Genomic DNA, 23,632 nt, shown 5'->3' with positions numbered 1-23,632 from the left:
GTTTATAATAATGGTTCCATAAGATTATATACCTGATAGCATTGTCGCCATCTCAGTTTATGTGAGTACACTGTGGTGTTCTCACTACAGTGGAACACCTAACAACACACTTCTCAGCGTGTATCCCCATAGTGAGTAACATGCACCAAGCATCATTTTTTTCTTCATGTTATTTTCCTTCCTGCAATACATTTTTTCCTGGGCACTCTATAATACCTACACTTTCCCCTAGGGGCTGCATGTATTTGTTAAACACAACAATTCCTGCTGGAGAAACCTTGAGGGTCCTGTTCCCTTTTTCACAGAAGTGGCTGCAGGCCTACATCATCTGGTTTTGGGTTAAGCGTTGACCATCCTGTGCTACTTTTGTAACAAAGTATTCAGGACATGGTTTCTCATCCTCAGCTTTTCCTTCCTTAGTAAAATAGAACAGCTTTGGTTTTTCTGGCCTTCCTGCCTCCCTCTTTCCCTTGTTTCCTGAAACTGGAGATATATGATTCTGATATGTGACTTCACCCATGATTATTCATGTCCCTCCATTTGTCTGGCTCCTGTGAGCACCATGTATCTCCATATAGACAGACATAAGACAGATTTCTCTCTGTCTTAGAAGCATTTGCTGTCATTAGTGTCTTCTGCAGAAGGTTTATGGAACTCAGCAGCCATGGTTCTGTGTACTAGAGAACATTTACACTCTGAAATAATAATGCTTTATAAGCCCATCCGGTATTACTACAAACCGAACTTTAATCCAGTATCCAAAACATGAAACGTTCCAATACCAAAACTTGTTTGCTTTAAGACAGTCTTGTAGCCCAGAATGGCTGGCTATAAGCTTAGTATGTAGCCTGGGATGACCTTGATTTTACTATATAGCACAGGATGACCTTAAACTTAACATGTAGCCCAGGATGACCTTGAGCTTCTTCTTCCTTTTTTTTTTTTTTTTTTTTTCTCATTGTTGTTGTTTTTTCAAGACAGGGTTTCTCTGTGTAGCTCTGGCTGTCCTGGAACTCACTCTGTAAACCAGGCTGGCCTCAAACTCAGAAATCCTCCTGCCTCTGCCTCCCAAGTGCTGGAATTAGAGGCATGCGCCACCACTGACCTTGAGCTTCTAGAAGATCCTTTTGCTTTCACCTCCTAAGTGTTAGAATTACATTCATTACCAAGCTTGGTTCCCCGTATCAGAAACTTAAATATATAATATATTATATATCTTTTATTAATTCTTCGAGAATTTCTTACATGCACATAATGCATTTTCTATTATTCACTCCCCTGATATACCTTTTACCTCCTCATTCCCTCCCAGATTTATGTCCTGTGCTTTTCCCTGCAGTAATTCACCAAATCCAGATTGTGCTGCCCATGTATTCCTGGCTATGGGACCATCCATTGGACTATGGTTGACCTAGCAGAGGCAATACTCTTAAAGAAAATGACTCCTTTCCCTGAAAGTCATCAGCTGACAATAGTTCTTCAGCTAGCAGTAGGGCTCATTTCTTCGTACCTAGAACAGCCTGGCTCAGTGAACGTGCCTGCCTGGTCAGTAGTTCTTTATTTCTTTTTCTTTCTTTGTGCCCCCGCCCCCCGCCCCGGCCTCCCAAGTGCTGGGACTAAAGGTGTACACAGTTTTGTAAGGGAAAAGCTTTTGGAAATGTCTCTGTGGTAGTGCTGTATGCCCTAGGATGCTTTTGAACAATGGCAGGAGTATCCAGGGATGCAGGCAGAGGCACTGTGTTCCCTCCAGCACTGTGTTTGAGCTTCTTGGTTTTTTTTTTTTTTTAATTTAAATTAATAATCAAGAACCCATATCTAAGTAGGCCAGTCAGAACTGGGATAAAATCCATCTCAAAACTTTTTTTTTTTTTCTGATCAAGGCCCATGAGTTTACTAAGAGAGTGTGCATATAAGGGGGAAGGCCCATTCCCCCCTCCCCCCCCCCCCCGCCCGCTGGTCCATTCTTGGTGCTTTGAGCTAGCCTGTAGGTGACATGCAGGATAAGATGTGTCTCCAGACTGTCTCAAGGATCTCTCAGCAGGTGGCAGAGTCTCGGAGAAGAGCAGCGGTAGTTGACATAATATAGCCATCTAAAAACTTTTTTTTTTTAAATAAATATAGACTATATGTTCCATGAGCACAGTGAACTTCAAGCACCTACTTCAGGGCCTGGCACATAGTAGGTACTCAGTGCATGCTAGCTGAGTGAAAGGTTCCTAGATACCAGAACCTCACAGCCTAGAGCAGAGATTGGAAACCTTCCAACAATTGGTAATTGACTCTTGGCACAGTGGTATATTCTCCTAGAATCTCAGAACTCGGGGCTGGGGAAGAGGATTGAGGGTTTGAGGCCAGTCTGAATGTGTGACTTTGTTTCAGAAACAGAGACAGCAAAATCTCAGTAACTAAAAATGTTGTAGGGGCTTTGAGGAGAAGCTGAGAGTGCTCCCAAGTCAGACCCTACAGATGATGTAACCAGTGGCCCGAGTGATGGGAGGTCCCAGTCTGTGTAGGCGCAGGGGACAGAGAGGAAGAGGCATCCTCTAGACCCTGACCACCTAGGAGGAGTCTAGAGGAGGAAGTCTGCGTGGCTGTTTATCTAGACTTTCATAGGCAATTTTCGGGAAAAGAAGGGTCTATTCAGCAATGTCCCCTCCCCATAGTGTTCCTTACATATCCAGCTTTGTTCCACGATGCCCGGATCTGCAGCTATCGACTGAATCAAAGGCTGCACTGTGTGGCTGACCTAAGAACAATTGGTTGTTTATGCATCTGACTCCCTAACCAGACTATGAGCTTCTTGAGGGTAGTGAAGCTTGTTCATCCCAGGACACAGCCTGCAGTTGGCTATTTGAGAATTTTCTTTATTGACTATATATAGTGACAGTTGGCACTTATTGTGCGCTTCCTAGGTGTTGGGCACTGCATTAAGTACTATGTTCCCTTTGCACAGTTGGAGAAACAAAGGCTTAGATGAGGTCATTGACTCAGAGATTTTTTTTCATTTTTAATAAATATTTTCTTCATTTACATTTCAAATGCTATCCCCTTTCTAGTTTCCTCTCTGAAAATCCCCTATACCCTCCCATCTCCCCCTGCTTCCCAATCCACCCACTCCTGCTTCCTGGCCATGGCATTCCCCTATAGTGGGGCATATAATCTTCGCAAGACCAAGGGCCTCTCCTCCCACTGATGGTTGACTAGGCCATCCTCTGCTACATATTCAGCTAGAGACCAAGCTCTGGGGGTACTGGTTAGTTCATATTGTTCCTCCTATAGGGCTGCAGACCTCTTCAGCTCCTTGGGACCCATAGATTTAAATGATAGCTGTTTGACTGTAGAACTATTGTGATAAAACTAAGTATCTTTCCTGATTGCCTTCAAGTAATTGAGAGTGTTTGGAACTCTCAAGGAAGCAGAATTAATACATCACTTACATCATCTCATTTGACAATCATTGTGACAGTCCTCATGGCTAAGGACTCTGTGTGTGTGTGTGTGTGTGTGTGTGTGTGTGTGTGTGTAGGTTAGATCTAGGACCTTGTCTTAGTCAGGGTTTCTATTCCTGCACAAACATGACCAAGAAGCAAACTGGGGAGGAAAGGGTTTATTCAGCTTACATTTCCACATTGCTGTTCATCACCAAAGGAAGTCAGGTCTGGAACTCAAACAGGTCAGGAAGCAGGAGCTGATGCAGAGGCCATAGAGGGATGTTCTTTATTGGCTTGCTTCCCCTGGCTTGCTCAGCCTGCTCTTATAAAACCCAAGACTACCAGCCCAGGGATGGTCCCACCCACAAGGGGCCTTTCCCCCTTGATCACTAATTGAGAAAATGCCTTACAGTTGGATCTCATGGAGGCATTTCCTCAACTGAAGCTCCTTTCTCTGTGATAACTCCAGCTGTGTCAAGTTGACACAAAACTAGCCAATACAATTGACCCCTTGTCAACTTGACACACAAACACATCACTATTAAGCCTCAACCCTTACATTCTTATTCATCCCCAAGATCTAAATAGCTTTAAAAGTCCCACAGTCTTTACATATTCTTAAAATTTCAATCTCTTTAAAATATCCATCTCTTTTAAAACCCAAAGTCCTTTTACAATTAAAAGTCTCGTAACTGTGGGCTCCACTAAAATAGTTTCTTCCTTAAAGAGGGAAAAATATCAGGGCACAGTCACAATCAAAAGCAAAATTAAACTCCAACTGTCCAGTGTCTGGGATCCAACTCACGATTGTCTGGGCTCCTCCAAGGGCTTGAGTCACTTCTCCAGCCACCTGTACTCCATTGCTGCTGCTGTTCTTGGTGGTCATCTCATGGTACTGGCATCTCCAAAACACGGCTGTCTTCCACTGTAACTAGGCTTCACCAACAGCCTCTCATAGGCTCTCTTCATGGTGCCAAGCCTCAACTCCTTTGCATGACCTCTTCAGTTCTGGGCCATCAATTGCAACTGAGGCTGCACCTTCACCAATGGCCTTCCATGGCCTCTCACAGTGCCAAGCCTCAGCTGCTCTGCGTGACCCCTTCATGCCTCCAAAACCAGTACCATCTGGGTGACTCTTACACATTACCAAGTCCTGCTACTGCACGAGGTACAACTTTGGCTAACTCTGGAACACAGCCTCTTTGTGCTCTCAGAAAATACTTCTCAAAAGATGTCACCTCAATGATGCTGGTCTCTTCTTATCACCGCTAATTTCTTAGCTCCAGCTAACCAGCATCAATAGTTCCAGTAATGCAAAGTTTTTGCCTTAGTAGTTCCGGTATCTTGTTAATCACAGCTGATTCTTCAGCCCCAGCTAACCAGAACCACAGAATCTTCACAATCCAAAATAGCAATGGCCCTGAAAAGAGTCTTAAATTTCCCTCTGAAATTTCACAAGCCAGGCCTCCATTTTCTGCACTGTTCTCAACATTATCTTCCAAGCTCCTACACTACATCTCACAGAGCTCTTAACACCGAATGGATCTTCTGGCCCAAAGTTCCAAAGTCCTTCCACAGTCCTCCCCAAAACATGGTCAGGTTGTCACAGGAATACCCCACTATGCTGGTACCAATTTGTCTTAGACAGGGTTTCTATTCCTGCACAAACATCATGACCAAGAAGCAAGTTGGGGAGGAAAGGGTTTATTCAGCTTACACTTTCCACATTGATGTTCATCACCAAGGAAGTCAGGACTGGAACTCAAGCAGGTCAGAAAGCAGGAGCTGATGCAGAGGCGATGGAGGGATGTTCTTTACTGGCTTGCTTCCCCTGGCTTGCTCAGCCTGCTCTCTTATAGAACCCAAGACTACCAGCCCAGAGATGGCACCACCCACAAGGGGCCCTTCCCCCTTGATCACTAATTGAGAAAATGCCTTACAGTTGGATCTCATGGAGGCATTTCCTCAACTGAAGCTCCTTTCTTTGTGATAACTCCAGCTTGTGTCAAGTTGACACACAAAACCAGCCAGTACAGGCCTCATATATGCTAGTTAGCCACTGTACCTCTGAGCATCATCCCCAGCCTTTATTTTACTAATTTTTTTTTGTATGAAAGTTGAAGCACAAAAAAATTAAGTTGCTTGTCTAAGATAATAAAGCAAGTATGTAGGTAATGGATTAATTCAAAAGGTCTGTTTGATTCTAGATTCTGAGGTTTTCCTCGAATCCATTCCATCTCCGTAATTCCTTAATTCCATGCTGACTCAGTTGCTCAGGCACTGAGTACCAGTGCTGCTGACTGTGTTGAAGCCCCTTAAAGGCCACTAGGTCTCTGGGCTGGGGACATGGCTTAGTTGCTAAAGTGCTTGCCACACCAAACACAAGAACCTGAATTCTGTCTCTAGCAACCCACATAAAAAAGCCAAGTGTGGCAGCACATACATCCCTGTGATCCCAGGGGTGGGGTGGGGTGGGGGGCTTGCTAGCTAGCTAAGCAAACACAAACACATATTCAGAGAAAACATTTATGTACATAAAATAAATAATTCAAAAAATAAGTGTACAGCATTCAGTAATTTAAACACAGCCACATGGTTGTGCAGTTGTAACCAATGTCTGTTCTCATCATCCTTGGAGAAATTCCACATGCATTTACATTACATTACTCTCTCGTTACCCCTCCCTCACCTAGGAGTCACTGAGCTACTCTGTTTCAGGGAATGTATCCATTCTGAGTATTGCTTAGGAGTGAAACCTTTTGCCCTTGGCTTCTTTCATTTAGCATTGTGCTTCCAAGGTACATGTATTGAAGCAAGTAACATGTATTGAAGCAAGTAACCAAGCCTTATTATGAAAAAACAATACACAAGTCTATGGATATACGATATATTTGGGGGTTATTTTCTTTGTTTGTTTGAGACATGGTCTCCCTATGTAGCTCTAGGTCTCCAGAAACTTGATGTGTAGACCAGGTTGGCCTGGAATTCACAGATCTGTCTACCCCTGCCTCCTGAGTGCTGGGTTAAATGTATCTGCCACCACACTCAGTAGGGGGATGTTTTTGGCTATGGTTATTTATTTGTATATGTCTGTAGGTGCTATAACAAACATGTGGAGATCAGAGGACAACAAGCAGGAATCAGTTGACTCATTCCACTATGTGGGTCCCAGAAATCAAACTTAGGTTGTCTGACTTGGGGGCCACTTTAAAAAAAAACTTTAACATTTTATTTTATTATACTATTATTATTGCATTGTGTAAGTATGTATATGGACATGATTTGGGGGCTTGGGGAGGCAAGGACACAATGGTGTGATAGAGGCTCTGATGAGTGATCTTGGGTCACCAAGCTTGCACGTGGTAAACACTGAAACCCACTGAACTCTCTCACCAGCTTAGATAGTAGTTTTGTTTGTTCATTCATCTGTGATGGGCGTTTGAGTCCTCCCCACTTTTTGGCTATCACGAACAATGCTTCGGCGAATATTTGTGTTTACCCTGTAGTGAAAACCCACATCCTTATCCACAACCTCCAAAATGTACACATTACCATGTGATCATGTTTTTAGCTTTCAACATTTGAGCCATAGAGTAATCTATTTTTACCTCTTTGGGGAATTATCTGTTCTCAGGGTGTTTTTTCACTTATTAATAAATATTTTTTCAACAAATGGTGCTGGCACAACTGGTTGTTAACATGTAGAAGAATGCGAATCGATCCATTCCTATCTCCTTGTACTAAGGTCAAGTCTAAGTGGATCAAGGAACTTCACATAAAACCAGAGACACTGAAACTTATAGAGGAGAAAGTGGGGAAAAGCCTTGAAGATATGGGCACAGGGGAAAAATTCCTGAATAGAACAGTAATGGCTTGTGCTGTAAGATCGAGAATTGACAAGTGGGACCTCATGAAAATACAAAGCTTCTGCAAGGCTAAAGACACCATCAATAAGACAAAAAAACCACCAACAGATTGGGAAAGGATCTTCACCTATCCTAAATCAGATAAGGGACTAATATCCAATATATATAAAGAACTCAAGAAGGTGGACTCCAGAAAGTCAAATAACCCCATTAAAAAATGGGGCTCAGAACTGAACAAAGAATTCTCACCTGAGGAATACCGAATGGCAGAGAAGCACCTGAAAAAATGTTCAACATCCTTAATCATCAGGGAAATGCAAATCAAAACAACCCTGAGATTCCACCTCACACCAGTCAGAATGGCTAAGATCAAAAATTCAGGTGACAGCAGATGCTGGCGAGGATGTGGAGAAAGAGGAACACTCCTCCATTGTTGGTGGGATTGCAAGCTTGTACAACCACTCTGGAAATCAGTCTGGCGGTTCCTCAGAAAATTGGACATAGTACTACCGGAGGATCCAGCAATACCTCTCCTGGGCATATATCCAGAAGATGTCCCAACCGGTAAAAAGGACACATGCTCCACTATGTTCATAGCAGCCCTATTTATAATAGCCAGAAGCTGGAAAGAACCCAGATGTCCCTCAACAGAGGAATGGATACAGAAATTATGGTACATTTACACAATGGAGTACTACTCAGCTATTAAAAAGAATGAATTTATGAAATTCCTAGCCAAATGGATGGACCTGGAGGGCATCATCTTGAGTGAAGTAACACAATCACAAAAGAACTCACACAATATGTATTCATTGATAAGTGGATATTAGCCCAAAACTTAGGATACCCAAGATATAAGATACAATTTGATAAACGCATGAAACTCAAGAAGAATGAAGACCAAAGTGTGGACACTGTGCACCTTCTTAGAATTGGGAACAAAACACCCAGGGAAGGAGTTACAGAGACAAAGTTCGTAGCTGGGATGAAAGGATGGACCATTTAGAGACTGCTGTATCCAGGGATCCGTCCCATAATCAGCTTCTAAACGCTGACACCATTGCATACACTAGCAAGATTTTGCTGAAAGGACCCAAATATAGCTGTCTCTTGTGAGACTATGCAGGGGCCTAGCAAACACAGGAGTGGATGTTCACAGTCAGCTATTGGATGTATCACAGGGCTCCCAATGGAGAAGCTAGAGAAAGTACCCAAGGAGCTAAAGGGATCTGCAACCCTATTGTTGGAACAACATGATGTACTAACCAGAACCCTGGAGCTCTTGTCTCTAGCTGCACATGTATCGAAAGATGGCCTAGTCGGCCATCAATGGAAAGAGAGGCCCATTGGACTTGCAAACTTTATATGCCCCAATATAGGGGAATGCCAGGGCCAAAAGAATGGGAATGGGTGGGTAGGGAAGTGGGGGGCGCTATGGGGGACTTTTGGGATAGTATTGGAAATGTAATTGAGGAAAATATGTAATAAAAATATAAAAAAAATATGAAGAAAAAAAAAAGAAAAAATAAATAAATAAATAAATAAATAAATAAATATTTTGAATTAAAATGTAAGATGTGGCTGGGTGGCAGTACATGTCTTCATGAGGCAGAAACAGGAGTAGCCTCATGAGCTTGAAGCCAGCCTGGTCTATATTTAAAACTCCAGGCTAGTCAGGTCTACATAGTAGGATCCTGTCTCAAAACAACAAGAAACCCACTTAAAGTATAGGATGCTTATTTTTAAAATGCCAATAAGCATCTAAGTTGGAGAATTGTAAAATGTACAGCTGTGTAACCAGCAACCAAATCAAAAATTTAAAATTTGGGAGCTGTAGAGATGGCTCTGCAGTTAGGAACACTGGCATCTCTTCCAGATGACCCAGGTTCAATTCCCAGCACCCACATGGTGGTTCACAACCAGGTATAGCTCCAGTCTCAGGAGCTCTGACACCCTCTTCTGTGCCTCTGAGGGGACTGCACACATTGCAGTGCAGACATAGTCATACATATAAAATAAAAATAATAGTCTCTAAAATGTTTCAAAAGATTTAGAAAATTTCAGTTCTCAGAAGTACTCACCTCCTACCTAAAAGAAAGGTAATCAGTGTCCTGACTTCTCATTAAATTTGCCTGTTTTAAAATCTTACCCAAATGCTGTAATCTCGAATGCATTCATTTTGTCTGACCTTACGAAGTTTACTAATGTCTATATGGCAGGTTTCCATTTCTGTATGCTACTTCACTGTGAGACTGCATCATAGTCTGCCCCTTTGTATCTGGATGAGCACAAGGAACTGGGATGGTTGGCTCACAGGTAATATGTGAATATTTTGATTTAGTATATACTGACTGGACTGGCTGGTTTTGTGTCAATTCGACACAAGCTGGAGTTTTCACAGAGAAAGGAGTCTCCCTGGAGGAAATGCCTCCATGAGATCCAGTTATAAGGCATTGTCTCAGTTAGTGATCAAGGGGGAAGGGCTCATTGTGGGTGGTGCCACCCCTGAGCTGGTAGTCTTGGGTTCTATAAGAAAGCAAGCTGAGCAAGCCAGGGGGAGCCAGCCAGTAAGGAACATCCTTCCATGGCCTCTGCATCAGCTCCTGCTTCCTGACCTGCTTGAGTTCCAGTCCTGACTTCCTTTGGTGATGAACAGCAGCAGTATGGAAGTGTAAGCTGAATAAACCCTTTCCTCCCCAATTTGCTTCTTGGTCATGATGTTTGTGCAGGAATAGAAACCCGGACTAACTGACAAATCATTTTCCAAAGTGATCACATCATTTTATTCCCATAAAGCAGTATTTGAGAGTTTAAAGATTTTTAAAATTTTTACTACTAATGTATGTTTGTGGCGGGGGCGGGGGGTGGGGTGGCGTGGAACACACATGTGGAGATCAGAGGACAGCTTTCTGGAGTCAGTTCTCTTTGTCCACTGTGGATTCCAGGGATTGAACTCAGATTGTCAGACTTGCAAGGGAAGGTACTTTTGCTAGCTTAGCTATCTTGCTGGTCCTAGTATTGTGAGAGTTTAGGTTATTTAGCATATTTTCCAGTACCAGATGAATGTGTGTGTGTGTGTGTGTGTGTGTGTGTGTGTGTGTGCATATGTGCACATATGTGTGTTTGGGAAAATGGTACATCATTCAGTGGAACAGGATTTCTCAAAGAGAAGACAGTGTGTCACCCTCCAGAGGGCAGGCAGCAGGCAGATGAAGGCAGGAAGGCCTTGAACCTGCCATAGGCTGTGTTCCCAGCTGTCAGGCATGTAATTTGGGTGAAAGAGAATCTCCCTGGTGCAGAGGTCTTTCAGAGAACACTCCTGGTCCTCCACTTCACCTTTGCACCTGCAGGCCCAGCCCACTACTGTCCTCTCATCTCCATGAAACCAGGAAAGTAGTGACACAGCACTAGTGGCCCAGGGCTGTTGCCCAGGGCAGAGCTGCCAGTTTGGTGTTAAATGTGAGGCCCTTCCTTCCCACCACATTGTTTCAGTTCCATTTGGGAAGGGAAGTTGAGGTGGCAGAATTTGAGAGATATGATAACCTGATGTTGAGACTGCCTGTGGGGGACCCCTTTGAAGCCAGCTGGAGCCGGAGGGACAGGAGCTGCTTGTTTGGGGCAAAGAAAGGAGTGGGGAGCAAAGCAAAGGAGCCAGAGTTGTGATTGCACTTACTCTGGGGCTCAGAGGGCTCATCCCCCCAGGAAACCACTCTGGTCCCTTGAGCCCCTTTGCCACTCATTAGTTGCTGTGCAGACTAGAAAGCCGGGGTTTGTGCTGGGCTGGGTGGGGCTCCAGGGACAGTTTGGGCTCTGGCCCTCCAAAGGAAAGGGGGCTGGTTATGGAGTGAGTGGAGGGTCACAGCTCAGTCTGTGCCATTTGCTTGTCACCTTGAGAAGTTCCACCTTGTCTAGCAAAACCTCCTTTCAGAGGCAGCTACCACAAAGGGCTCTTATAAGAGCAGCTGCCCCACCCCCATCCCCACTTCCACTCCCTCTGCCATTATTTTTCTTTGGGGCCTTCCTGCAATGACTCTGGGAGGCTGTGCTTCTTTCTAAAGGCGATTCAGAATCCAGCGTCTCCCTGTAGCACAGTCATTTTGTGATTTTCTGGTGCCCTGGGAGACTGCAGAGGGGTTAAGCACAGCTGACCTCCTCCAGAACTCATTTTGCTGCTGCTTCTCTCTGCAGCTTGGGTCATTTGGCGCCTTAAGAAGGGAGATAGAGCTACTTTCTAGTAGCTGCTGGACCTCAGAACAGGAGCCAGCCTCCTCTCGGGAGAGATGGCTGCATCCATGGTGGTGCCGTGAGGCCTTCTGCCTACTGAGTCAAGAGAAGGTTCTGAAGGCTGCCCCTCTGGATCTTCCACATTTTCATTCTGCTGTGCATTGGGAGAATCAATTAATCCTGCAGGCCTTTGTTTGATTTCTTATATATGAAAAAAGAATGATTCTGGTGCCTGGTGAATATGGAGGTTTGTTGGGTTAATTTAAAAAGTTAGTTATTCTTGACAGCTGACCACTGTGCCCTGCCACCTCTGACCTCCACAGTGAGTCCCTCTCTCACTTGGAGCATCACACCGTGCTGGCTAGAGATGATTCCAACTCTGAGCAATCTGGGCACAAGCTCAATAGGAGGATGTGCTTAGCATCATGTGTGCTCCAGCATCACTTTTTTTGGGGGGTTGGGGGTTGGTTTTTCGAGACAGGGTTTCTCTGTATAGCCCTGGCTGTCCTGGAACTCACTCTGTAGACCAGGCTGGCCTCGAACTCAGAAATCCGCCTGCCTGTGCCTCTCAAGTGCTGGGATTAAAGGTGTGCGCCACCACCGCCCAGCCCCAGCATCACATTATTGTAAAGTTAGCCAGGTGTGGTGACATTCACAAGAAGATCACAAGCAAGTTCAAGACTAGCTACCCAGTGCGATGCTTTCTCCAAAAATCAAAGCAAATCAACAACATTCTTAGTCTTGGGAGCACTGTTCCAGCTTTCTTTCTGGACCTTTCCTGTGTAGTCTTCCTTCTCACCTCCCTTCTTTTCAGTCCGAATACACCCTAGACCTGAACTATCTCTCTGGAACTGTGTGAGCTCTTCCCTGTGTTAATTTCTGTTGTAGTTCCAGCATGGTTGAGAACCAGAGGTTAAAATACCTGGTTTCAAGGGAGGCCTCAGAGAGTGACCAGGTAGTGACTGGATGAGCACATGGATTTTCCACATCACTGTGAGTGTGCCTCCATTCTCCCACCTCGCTGTAAAAGAAAGGGAGAGGGGCGAAGTATGCTGTAAGTTAAAGACTTTTCAAGATCCCTAAGCCACAATTAATTTGTAAGGTCTCTAAACACAAGATTGTGCCCAGATTGCTCAGTTGTTTTTCTCTCTAGCCAGCCCTGTGTGGATGCTCTAAGTGAGAGAGAGGTTCACTCTGGAGGTCAGCATCGGCAGGGCACATTGGTCAGAGGCGGCCTTGTGACAGGCACAGACCCAAACAAAGCGAAGTCAGACCAAACACTGAGCAATGTCAGCTGTGTTGTTAATCTCCCACATGGACCTTAAAGGACAGTGTGCCCTTAGGACGCTGTGTGTTCTTTCCCCAAGTCACCACGGTTTCTCATCATCCAGCAGATAGAGGACTCTTTTTTTCTTTTTTCCTTTCACAACTGGCCATTATTTGTATAAAACAATGGTTTCATCGTGGCATTTTCATAATTCATATATGGTACTTTGGTCATATTCAGCTGATATGGGACTGTTCAGTGAGGGACAAAACGAGAACCTCTCATGGTTAGGTCTTGCGTGAAACTCAGAAATTGTTTCTCCATGTGAACTGCTATAACGCAGTAGGATGGGACAGTTGGCACTTGTCGTCTGAAGCCTGGGCCTCAGCACTGTTGCATGGTTCTCTGTCTTCTTTATGTTGACCTCTCATGGGCCAAGCAGTTGAGAGATTAATCCCACCCCAAACCACCTGCCCATCAGCCTCTTGATGACAGATTGAAGTGCGTGTTTCTCTGCTCTCCAAACGCCCTGTGACGGGAAGTAGCAGAGCCTTTCCTAGCCTTGTTAGGAAGGAAGGAAGAAATATCAGTAGTCATGAAAAAGCATTTCCAGTTAACACTGCTAGGTAGCTTGGGCTCTGTTAATACTTTTAAAATTATTTAAATTGTGTGTGTGTGTGTGTGTGTGTGTGTGTGTGTGTGTGTGTCATACACACTCCTACATGAATGCTATGGCATGCTAGGGGAGGCCATGCTTTGTGTGTTTCACAGAGAGTTATAACTGAACTTCCTTTGTTCCTGTTCTGCCTGCAAAGGTCAGATGGAATGAGGGTAAAGCCTTGGCCTCTTGAGCAGGTTCTGAGATGTGGGAGAATGCAGGCAATTATTGAGAATCAACAAGAATTGATATGGGGAAATGAGGAACCATAACTCATATGGGGCAGGCACCCTTCACAAGCACTGAGGGCCAGGAAGATTGCTTAGCACTTAAGAGCACTTGGTTTCCAGGTCAGGTGGACTCTCTACCTCCTATAATTCCAGCTTTGACCATGTACTCCATGGTATAGACTTTCCTCCATGTATCACAATTTAAAAACATCTTCAAAAACACCAATATTAATTAATCATCTCCCAAGGCCCATGCACTAGTGCTCCTAAGGTAGGTGTTGGTCACTTGTTTTTGTGGTGATGGAACAGGAGCTTTCAGACCTGCTAACACAGCAGGGAACTGGTGTGGTGTAGGGGACAGTGACCCTGGGCTCTCTCCCTCACCTGTGTCTTGATGAATCACTGAATTGTTTGGAAAACCTGTGCTTTGGGATGCCAGTCAAAGTAAGTTAACGAGAGCACCCCCAGCTTCTCTGTATGTACTATCCTTTGCACATATTAGCTTGGCATAGGGACAGCGCCAGGCAAGAGAAGGCTCGGTAGCTGACTCCAAATGGTGGTGAATGCCTATAAGGGACACAGAGGAAGAAAGATCAGAACTTCAAGACAGTCCCCGATACATGTAACAGGTGTGAGGCCAGTCTGAGGCACAGCAGTGCCCCCAGTGTGCCCTTCGAGGGGAAACACCCATTTCCCTGCTCTGTTCTCTTATTAATCATCTCACTAGCTCTGTGGTATAGGTCTTCACATTCTTGGCCTGCTTCCCCTTCCCTCAAAACAAGATAAAATATATGAATCAGGTGTAATGGAAGCTCAGGTTTGTTTTCTTCTTTCCTCCTCTTCTTCCTCTTCCTCCTGTCCTCCTCCTTCTTTTGATACATTGATGGGGATCAAACCTGGGGCTTCACTATGTTAGACAAACATCCTGCCACTGAGCTATGCTCCAGCCCCAGCCTCCCTTTGACTTAGTGGTTTCATTTTAGGTTTCTAGATCACTCCTTTTGTTCTGTCTGCCTTGTGCCTGACTCCTTTCATGTAACACCCAGTATATGAGCTTGAAGGTGTGTTGGCCACCTGTACCGGCTGATTTTGTGTCAACTTGACATGAGCTAGAATCATCAGAGAAAAAGCCTCAGTTGAGGAAATGCCTCCATGAGATGCAGCTGTAAGACATTTTCTCTAAGTGATCAATGAGGTAGGGCCCACACCATTGTGAGTGCAGCCATCCTCGGCTGGTGGTCCTGGATCGTACATGAAAGCAGGCTGAGCAAGCTATGGGAAGCTAGCCAGTAAGCAGCACCCCTCTATGGCTTCTTCATCAGCTTCTGCCTCCAGTTTCCAGCCCTGCCTAAGTTCCTGTACTGACTTCCTTCAGTGATGGAAGTGTAAGCCAAATAAACCCTTTCCTTTCCAGCTTGTTTTTTGGCCATGGTGTTTTGTCCCAGCAATAGGAACCCTGACTAAAACACCAGCCTGTTGGAGGTTCTTGCCGCCTGCACTACTCTCACCTTGCAGCCTGTCTTCCCTGCCTCACTCAGGCTACTCTTCTGAATATAAAGTGGAGCGTTTCACCCTCTGCATCATGTCACAATTCAGACAAACACAGGAACCTGCCATTTACCTGCCACGCTTGTCCTCTCATGCAGCGAGACCGCCTAATTCACCATTCATACTGAGACGCTGAAAAGAGAGAAAGGCTCTAATAATAATAAAAATGAGCAGTAGACATAAACTAGACTGTTGTGAAAACAACTCAAGCACATGGATTACTCTCTCCCTTCCATTTAGAGTTTTTTGAAATGAACTTTGTGTTACTGTCCTTGACCTCTGTTTAGAACTATATCACAGGGCTGGAGAGATGGCTGTGCACTTACCAGAGCTTTCTGCTCTTCCAGAGATCTGAGTTCAGTCAACTATCTGTAACTCACCTCTAGGGGAGTCTGACAGCCATGCACAGACATAGATAGATAGATAGATAGATAGATAGATAGATAGATAGACAGACAGACAGACAGATAGATAGATAGATAGATAGATAGTTGGTAGATAGATGATAGATAGATAGATAGATAATGATAGATAGATAGATAGATAGATAGATGATAGATAGATAGATAGATAGTTGAAAGAGTACATAGCATTCTTGTCCCATCTACAATACCTTGATTAGGATATTTTATTTCATGGACTCTTTTCTTATCCCATGACTATGACTTTGTGTGTGTGTGTGTGTGTGTGTGTGTGTGTGTGTGTGTAAGAGAGAGAGAGAGAGAAAGAGAGAGAGAAAGAGAGAGAGAAAGAGAGAGAGTGAGTGCTTAGCATGCCACACTTGGGCCATGGCACACCCACGTAGAAGTCCCAGGACAACTTGTGGGAGCTGCTTCTTTCCTTCTACCATGTAGGTCCTGGGTATTGAACTCAGGACATCAGGCTTGGAGGCCTTTATCCCACAGAGCCATCTTGCCAGCCCCCAAGAGTATGAAAGAGTCTTCTCCCTAATGTGTAAGCCTCCAGAGGGCAGCACCTGCTCAGTCCTGAACTCCTTGGTGTTTCTTAGACTTGAGGAGGCTGTCAGAGATGGCTGAAAAGACCAGCTCTTTAGATGCATCCTTAATCATTTGTGTTGTTCCCACTTATTTATTTGGCAAACCCTTTGGCAGTTAAGGCCTTAGAGGAAAACTCTACTGCTGTTTCTTATCTCTAGGAGAAGCTAATTGAGAGAGTCACCAGGAGTCCCAGGATGGAGCTGTGGGCACTCTAGGGAGACAGCAGAGTTTGCCACAGTGCAGGAGGGAGGTGAAAACTTCTTACCTTTAAGGAAATCTCATGTTGGAGGTCTGACCTTGATGGCTGTGTTTGGTGGAGGGTTAGTCCCTGGGCCTTGGAACGATGGTAGCTCTGAGACAAATGCCAGAAGCAACCCAAAGGAGGATGCTGAAGGTTCTGGTTAGCTTGCTTCCCCTGGTCTTGAAATAGCTGTTAAATCTATCCTCAGACAGAAGCACAAGTCCATAGAGGAGCTGCCTATCAGTGTGAGCTTTTCTCGGGATTCTAAAGCTTCCTTTTCTGGAACATCTCGGAAGAAAGAGTGAGGGAGCAGACCACATGCCTCTAGTTGAAAGTGCGCATTGAGTTTTTGCTAACAAAGCCCTGGGATTCCTTGAATTTCTGCACTGTAGGTGTGTGTTTTGGATTTGATCAAGTGGAGAAGACTGCAAAAGAAGGTGGTGAGTTTGGGCCCTAGGAGCAAAGATGGGCTATAACAAGGGGAGGGGGGGCAAGAGACATCTTATGGTTCTTTCATTTTGATTTTCACAAAGTTTCTTACATTGTGTAAGCAGGAACCAGAGCCCTAGTGAATTGTATGGGGGTGGGGGGTAAACATTTGTTGGCAATGGAAGGATTGATTATACAGTGGCTGATGGAAGGTTATATAGTGGCTGATGCAAAAGTCATACAGTTGCTGATGGGGGTTATACAGAGGCTGATGGGAGTTATACAGTGGCTCATAGAGGGCTATACAGTGGCCAATGAGAGGGTTCTACAGAGGCTGATGGGTTATACAGTGCTGATGGGGGTTATACATTGGTGATAGGGGTTATGCAGTGGTGAGGGGAGGGTTGTACAGTGGCAATGAGAAGTTTTACAGTAGTGATAGGGTTATACAGTGGCAAAGGGAGGGTTGTACAGTGGCAGATGGGGGTTCTACATTGGTGATGGACGGCTGTATAGTGCTTGTGACTATTGATGTCAATGATGAAGGACTAGGAGTGAAGTAAATATAATGAAGAGTTCTGAGTCCACATTGTTTCAGTATTATTTGGGGGCCAAGGAAGCCTTGGCAAGCACTATCAAGTAGAGAAAGTCAGTTATGAAACACAAGGAAATCTCCATGATGTGACCCTAATTCAGAAAGAATTAGGGTTGCAATCCAGTGGGTGTGTGTGTAGCTTTCTCGTTGCACTCTGCATGACACAGCCCACTTGTTCACACTTTTGTGCCACACATATTCCCATGGCACTCAGAGTCTGACTGTGTAAGGCTCACCTTGATGTCACCACTTCTGAGGCTTTTTCAGGAAGCTCAGTTGGAAGCCCTGTCTTCTCTGGGTTCTTGTCACCATTGGCTTATAATTCTGTTACAGCAGATCACTTGCCACACAAAACAAAACTGTAAGTGTATGCCTGTCACACACATGCAAATGTGAGTTTTCAGAGGTTAGCTTTCACTGATGGCTGGTCAATGTTTCACTCAGATCTGTTCTCACGAGGGCAGGACTGAGGTGTCCACCCCCTGCACCTTCTCCTATAGTGCCTGCTATCTATAATCCCAGCCTGCCCACCCCCCAGGGGGTGGGGTGAGGCTTGAATTGTCTCTGGGCTAATCAGATGGATGGTCATGCTGTGGGCTCACCTGACTCTTCTTGCCCTGCCTGCCGTTGTGGTCAGTGACCCGCTCTATGCTGGTACATGGTGCTCCTGGCTAGGCGTACTTACAGCAGGAGACACTATTTACTTTGCTTAGTTCCACTCCAGCATTCTTGCTTTGATCTCTGTGGCTGCCCCACCTCACCCCTGCCATTGTCCTGCCCTGGGAGCTAATGCTGCTCCTTCCCTAGCTCAGGTGGTCATACACCTCTCTTCCCTGGCCATTCTGGGAGCGTGTGCAGGGATTCCTTGATGTTGGAGAGCCCTTAAGGGCTCCAGTCTGTACCAGTTGTTGCTTTCCCCCGCCCCCACATTCAGTTGCTTTCTTTTTATCTGTTCTGTTTTCTTGTCACCTAAGTGATAACAGATAAACTATGATGTAAGAGATTGTAGATTGTGAACCTAGTAAGGGCTAGATTTCATTTTGACTAATTCTGCTGTACAGAGAAACAAATATGTAGTGGTTTTATGTTTATTTCCTAAAGGCAGACTGCTTAGAATTTAACTCTGTTTTTCTGCTTACTAGTTGAGAGTGACTACTCAGCCAAATGTGTCCTCCTAGTGCCTGCCATGTTCATTCAGTCACAAACTGTTGAGTCCCTAACGGGCAAGGAGCTATTCTAGGTGACAGGAAAGCGGTAATGAAGAAGAGGGGGGAATGGGTTAATATTTAAAATACTTAGAGCAGTGCACAAAGTAGGCAGTTAGTAAATGATGCTGCTAGTATTTTTCTGAGACTAGACCTGTGAGTGGGATAGCCATTGGCAACTATGGGGCCAGTGTCTGAGAAGGAGAACAGAGGAAAGACCAAGGTTGGGTTTCTAGACTTGGATTAAGGTTCTGAGTAGCTGTGGCTTGAGTCCCTTCTTACTTCTTACACTTCATTTCAGAGTTAAGTGTGCTGGATAAAAGCCAAACCTAGAGAATCAGTCTGTTTCGTTCCATGTGAAGGTAGGAGTCAGTGACGTGGACTGCCTGGACCCTGCCCAGCCTACTTATGCAGGCAGTGCTGTGCCTACCGAGTCATAGGTGGGTGACTAGAGCAGGCGTACATTTCTGAGGAAAGATCCCAGACACTGAAGGAGAAAATCTTTTGGTCTCTCTGCTGCTAGGGCTTGCTGCCCAACTAGTAGAGGGCTGTCTTTTAGAAGAAGTGGCCTATGGAGTAGAGAGCTGAACCTAGTAAAGAGAGGTAGGATAGAGGTGCCAGGGCCCACTGCTTACCTTTGGTTTCAGTCCCTTCCTCAGGGAGTGTAGTTGAAGATGGCTGGTATGATAACTCATGGGGATTACTGCTGGAGGCAAAGTTTAGACTCTAGGCTCCCTGACTCGTTGTCTGTAGTCTCCAGTGAAAGTCCAAGCCTCATTAAAACCCGAGTTATATTGCAGTAAAATGAAGGGAAGTCCAAGCCTGAGGTAGTCTTTATGAGGTGAGGTTAGAGGAAGAGGAGTGTTTATTATCCTGTTAGGTCAACGGGTTCTTCACCCTCTGCCCTCCTCGGGGACACTAACTGTAATCCTGGTGGCCCAGCGCCCAGTCCACTGCTTCTTATGAGCTCTCTATTCCGATCTTTCCCACAGTGGCTTTCAGAAACAGTGTTAGGCTGAGGATATAGCTTAGTGGTAGAGCATCCACCTAGCATGTATGAAGCCTTGGGTTTGATGCCCAGCATTGTAAAGAAAAGAGTCTTTATAGCATGGAGAGGTGCCCTTGACATGAGATATATATGGACTAAGAATTTTAGGGTTGGTTCTCATGTAAACTGGCCTGACTACTCACATGGGCCTGCTTATTTGGCTGGGAACTGTCATTGTTGCCATGCTTAGGGGCAGGTGAAGTACTTTCTGGGCTCGTTCCAGGACCCTGAAGTACAGCTAGATTTGGGACACCATACTCTTGTCACATTTTTTATTGTATTTAGTTCAGTCTTCAGCCATTCTTTCATCTCAGTTCAGCTGGAAGGAGAATTAGGCGAAGCGTGTTGCCGTGAGTGCGCACTGTCCAGTCCATCACAAAGCTAACTGAGAGCAGTTCCTCAGCTTTCATTCCATCATCGTCTCCTTAAAAAGTCACTCAACTTTTTTCTGCTCACCTCCTCTCAGGAAATTATAATTCCACAGATAGCAAAAGTCTGCTTTTGGAGCCTATAGGATGGCTCAGTAGATAAAGGTGCTGGCTGTGAAGTTTTATGACCTGAGTTCCATCCCAGAACCCACGTGATGGGAGGAGAGAATGGCCTCCCATAGTTTGTGTGCTGACTGCTGCATATGTGTCTGTATATGTGCATGCATAAATAAATGAATGCAAAAATAGCATCTGTGTGCTGTATGTGTCTTTATGTTATTGTTCTGTAAAAGAGGAACTTTTCTCACCCCTCAAATACTTCTCACCCCCTTGGGAGAAGTACCACCCCGCTGAAGAGCACGTGGAGCACACTAAAGCACAGCTGGATTGCAGTCCAGTATGGAAGCTGGCAGACGGGTCTCCAAGCTCTGTTGGCTCTGACTAGCATCACGTCATCATAAATTTTTCTTCTTTTTTACTCTGTTGTTCCTATTTGTCCCTTTCCCCATCCTGGATTTCATTCTTCTGTGGAAGTTCAGGAGTAAACTTGGTTAAGATGGCAGCGCATACAGCCCAGGGACACTTAGGGCAGATAGTGTCTTGGATGTGGTGGTGCTCCTGAGCGATAGATGCTAGGCAAGTGCTCTGTGAATGCACTGGACTGCCAACCCAGAAAGATAGTGTCCCAAAACAGCCCTGGGAGAGGTCATCTCTTAGGAAGAAAGAGGCAGAGACACGTGGAGAATTCACAGGAAGCAGAAACGGAGAGAGATGGCAACGTGGCCTTTCAGAGGAAAGCATGCAGGAAGCCTCTGGGCTGGCAGTGGCAGCAGGTTTTCAAACGGAGGCCCTGTGTTGGATGATACTACTTCATGCAGATTTGTTTGGGGTTGATGGCAGGCCTGTCAATGGGATATCAGCTTTCTTTTCTCTACATCTCCAGACAGACCAATGACAGTGTCCTCTTTCCTATAGAAATTGCCAGAGGCATGTGCTGTTGGTGATGGAAAGCCATTTGCCATGAGTCTGCAGAGTCTGTATGTAGCAGTTACAAAACAGCAGATCCAAGCAAGGCAGGCGCATAAAGGCTCTGGTGAGTGTTCCCAGTCACAGCTATGTCTGCTTAGCGCTTAAGTCTGCGCTGTCTGATTAGTAGTTCTAATCATGTGATCTATTGACATTTCAATGAATAAGAACTAAATACATTTTAAAATTAATTTCCTGTATACTTTAGCCACATAGCAAGTGCTCAGTAGCCATGTGGCCAGTGCAGATGCAGGACACTTATCTTACCATAGAATATTCTCATTACTAGCACTGGCTCAGGTGCTCGTGAATTAGCAAGAGAGCTAGTGGGAAGATTAAGTCTCCTGACGGAGAGAATCAGATGTTCAGAGATTTGACCACCTCTTGTGAGTCAAGGAAACTCAGCCTACGTGCTGAAAGCAGGCTTGGAAGTTTTCATAGGAACAGGGTTTACTGAATGTCAGCTAAAAGCTGGCTCCCTCCATCTGTTAATATATTAATAGCAAACTCTGCCCTTCGTCCGCTGAACGCTTGGTGGATGCTTCTCTTCTGAGACTGGGCATCTCTCTGCCTTCTGTTGATCTTTCTGATTTCAGGAGAGACTCAGGCATCAAGCAGCACCTCCCCTCGAGGAACTGATAACCAGCCAGAAGAGCCGGTCTCCCTCCCTTCAACCCTCTCGGAGCCTGAATATGAGCCCGTGGTGAGTCACACATGAGCAGCTTCCTGGGTGGCCGGCAGTCTGAGCACTGGAGATAACTTAGTAACCTCACAGCCATGGTCCCTGCAGTTGCTGCCTAGCTGACAGCACTTTGATAGGATAGTATGAGAGAGGTTATTAGCTGATGCTAAACCAAAGAGCATCTTGCTTGCCCATAGACTCCCTTGCTTCTCCTGCCACTCGGGCTGAATGATGAACCTTAGCTCCCTTTTCACCTTCCTCGACTTCCAGTGACAGCCTGTGAGGGACATGCCCACTTAGACGCGCACAGCACTGCCTACAACAAATCTTAAAACATGTCAGACACTTTAAGAAGGCTTCAACCAACCAGGAGCCAAGAGGTCTGTTTCAGAACAGAGTAACTGAGTTTCCTTTCTCTCCAGGCTGCTTCAGGCCCTATGCATAGAGCTCAGCTGGTGAAGTCCAAGAGGAAGAAGCCCAGGGGACTCTTCAGTTAACTCTCCATGCCTCAGCCACCACGAAGAGAGCAAAACCGCTTCCTAGCATCACCTGGAAGGAGCTTTCATGGCAGAGCATCCCTCAGAGGCCTGAGTTTGTTGACAGGCCACCTAGATGGGGACTTTACCAGGGGAAGCCTGACTCCAACTCACTGGCATTCCGGATATGAGTGACACCAGCTCCTTGCTTGGGTAGTGTTCTTTCTCTAGAACTAGCACCCTATGGCAAACTTAGGTACATGAAACAAGTTTACAAAGAGACGCATGCCCAGAACTCCTGGCTGCCTTTCACCGGGGTCTCTCCCTCAACACAGAATAAAGGATACTCACACCCCTCAACTGTTGAGGTTACCTGTGGTCTCTGGATCCCAGACCCCCTAGAACAGAACTGGGTGTCCCCTAGTCCTGTTGGGTCACATTTGAGCTATCAGCTCCATCCTACAGACCCTTCGTCAGCTTTTCTCATGAGGCTGAGGTCAGCCACAGTTAGAAGCCTTGATCTTGAGAACTCTCTCCATGTTGGTACAAGACAGATTACATTTCTGTCAAGCTTGTGTGTGCTTTTTCTGTCTCCCCCCAAAGCACAGGGAACAGGCTAAACCATATTGTCAGGACAAATTACAAATGACTTCAAGTAGTAGGGCTAAAGTAAGGTCCCATGGATGGGGAAAAAAGAAATTTGACATTTTATTTTTTTGGTGTGTTTGTGTGTGTGTCTTTGTATGACTGTGTGTATATACTATGTTCGAGTGTCTATGGCTGTGTCCCTGTATGTCTGTCTTTATACACATACCCACACATAAGACCACCACTCTGGCTCAAGACAGTGGCCCGAGACCCTCTGTGTAGCCCCAGCTGGCCTAGAACTCACTATGTAGGCCAAGCTGGCCTAGGAACTCAGAGCTCAACCTCCTAGGTGCTGGGACTAAAGGCATGCACTGGTTTAAACTGTGTAAGGAGGATGACCTTGAACTCCTGGTCCTTCTGCTTACATTTAAGTGCTAGGATTACAAGTGTGTGTGCTACCACACATGGTTTATGCAGGGCTGGAGATCAGTCCAGTGCTTCCTGCATGCTACCAACTAGGCTCCACCCACCCACATTCTCTGTCTTCACTCTACTTAAATAATGAAGTAAGTATAGTTAGGATGATAAGGAACAGGAACTGACCCCAGAAGAATCCTAGAACAAAACTGGCATCTAACAGTGTTTAGTAGGAAAAAGTATTAAGGCTAGGATGCCCCAAGAAGATTGCTATG

At 45.3% G+C, this 23,632-nt stretch overlaps 1 protein-coding gene across 4 annotated transcripts in view; it reads left to right on the top strand.

Moving 5' to 3' along the window:
* Nhej1 (non-homologous end joining factor 1) overlaps positions 1 to 23,063 on the top strand; it is a 93,490-nt gene extending 70,427 nt beyond the window's left edge. For all 4 annotated transcript variants that reach the window (XM_021162271.3, XM_021162253.3, XM_021162264.3 and 1 more), the window contains 3 exons: positions 21,144 to 21,261; positions 21,791 to 21,897; positions 22,299 to 23,063. In XM_021162271.3, the coding sequence (XP_021017930.1) occupies positions 21,144 to 21,261; positions 21,791 to 21,897; positions 22,299 to 22,373 (300 nt within the window). In that variant the 3' untranslated portion in view covers positions 22,374 to 23,063. The remainder of the gene's footprint in view (positions 1 to 21,143; positions 21,262 to 21,790; positions 21,898 to 22,298) is intronic.
* Positions 23,064 to 23,632: the final 569 nt, after the last annotated feature.

The sequence above is a fragment of the Mus caroli genome, unplaced genomic scaffold (genome assembly GCF_978045245.1).
Source record: "Mus caroli unplaced genomic scaffold, Mus_caroli_1 scaffold_1, whole genome shotgun sequence".
NCBI lineage: Eukaryota > Metazoa > Chordata > Mammalia > Rodentia > Muridae > Mus > Mus caroli.
Note: the sequence above shows the minus strand (reverse complement) of the source record. Positions and strands in the feature narration are given on the sequence as shown.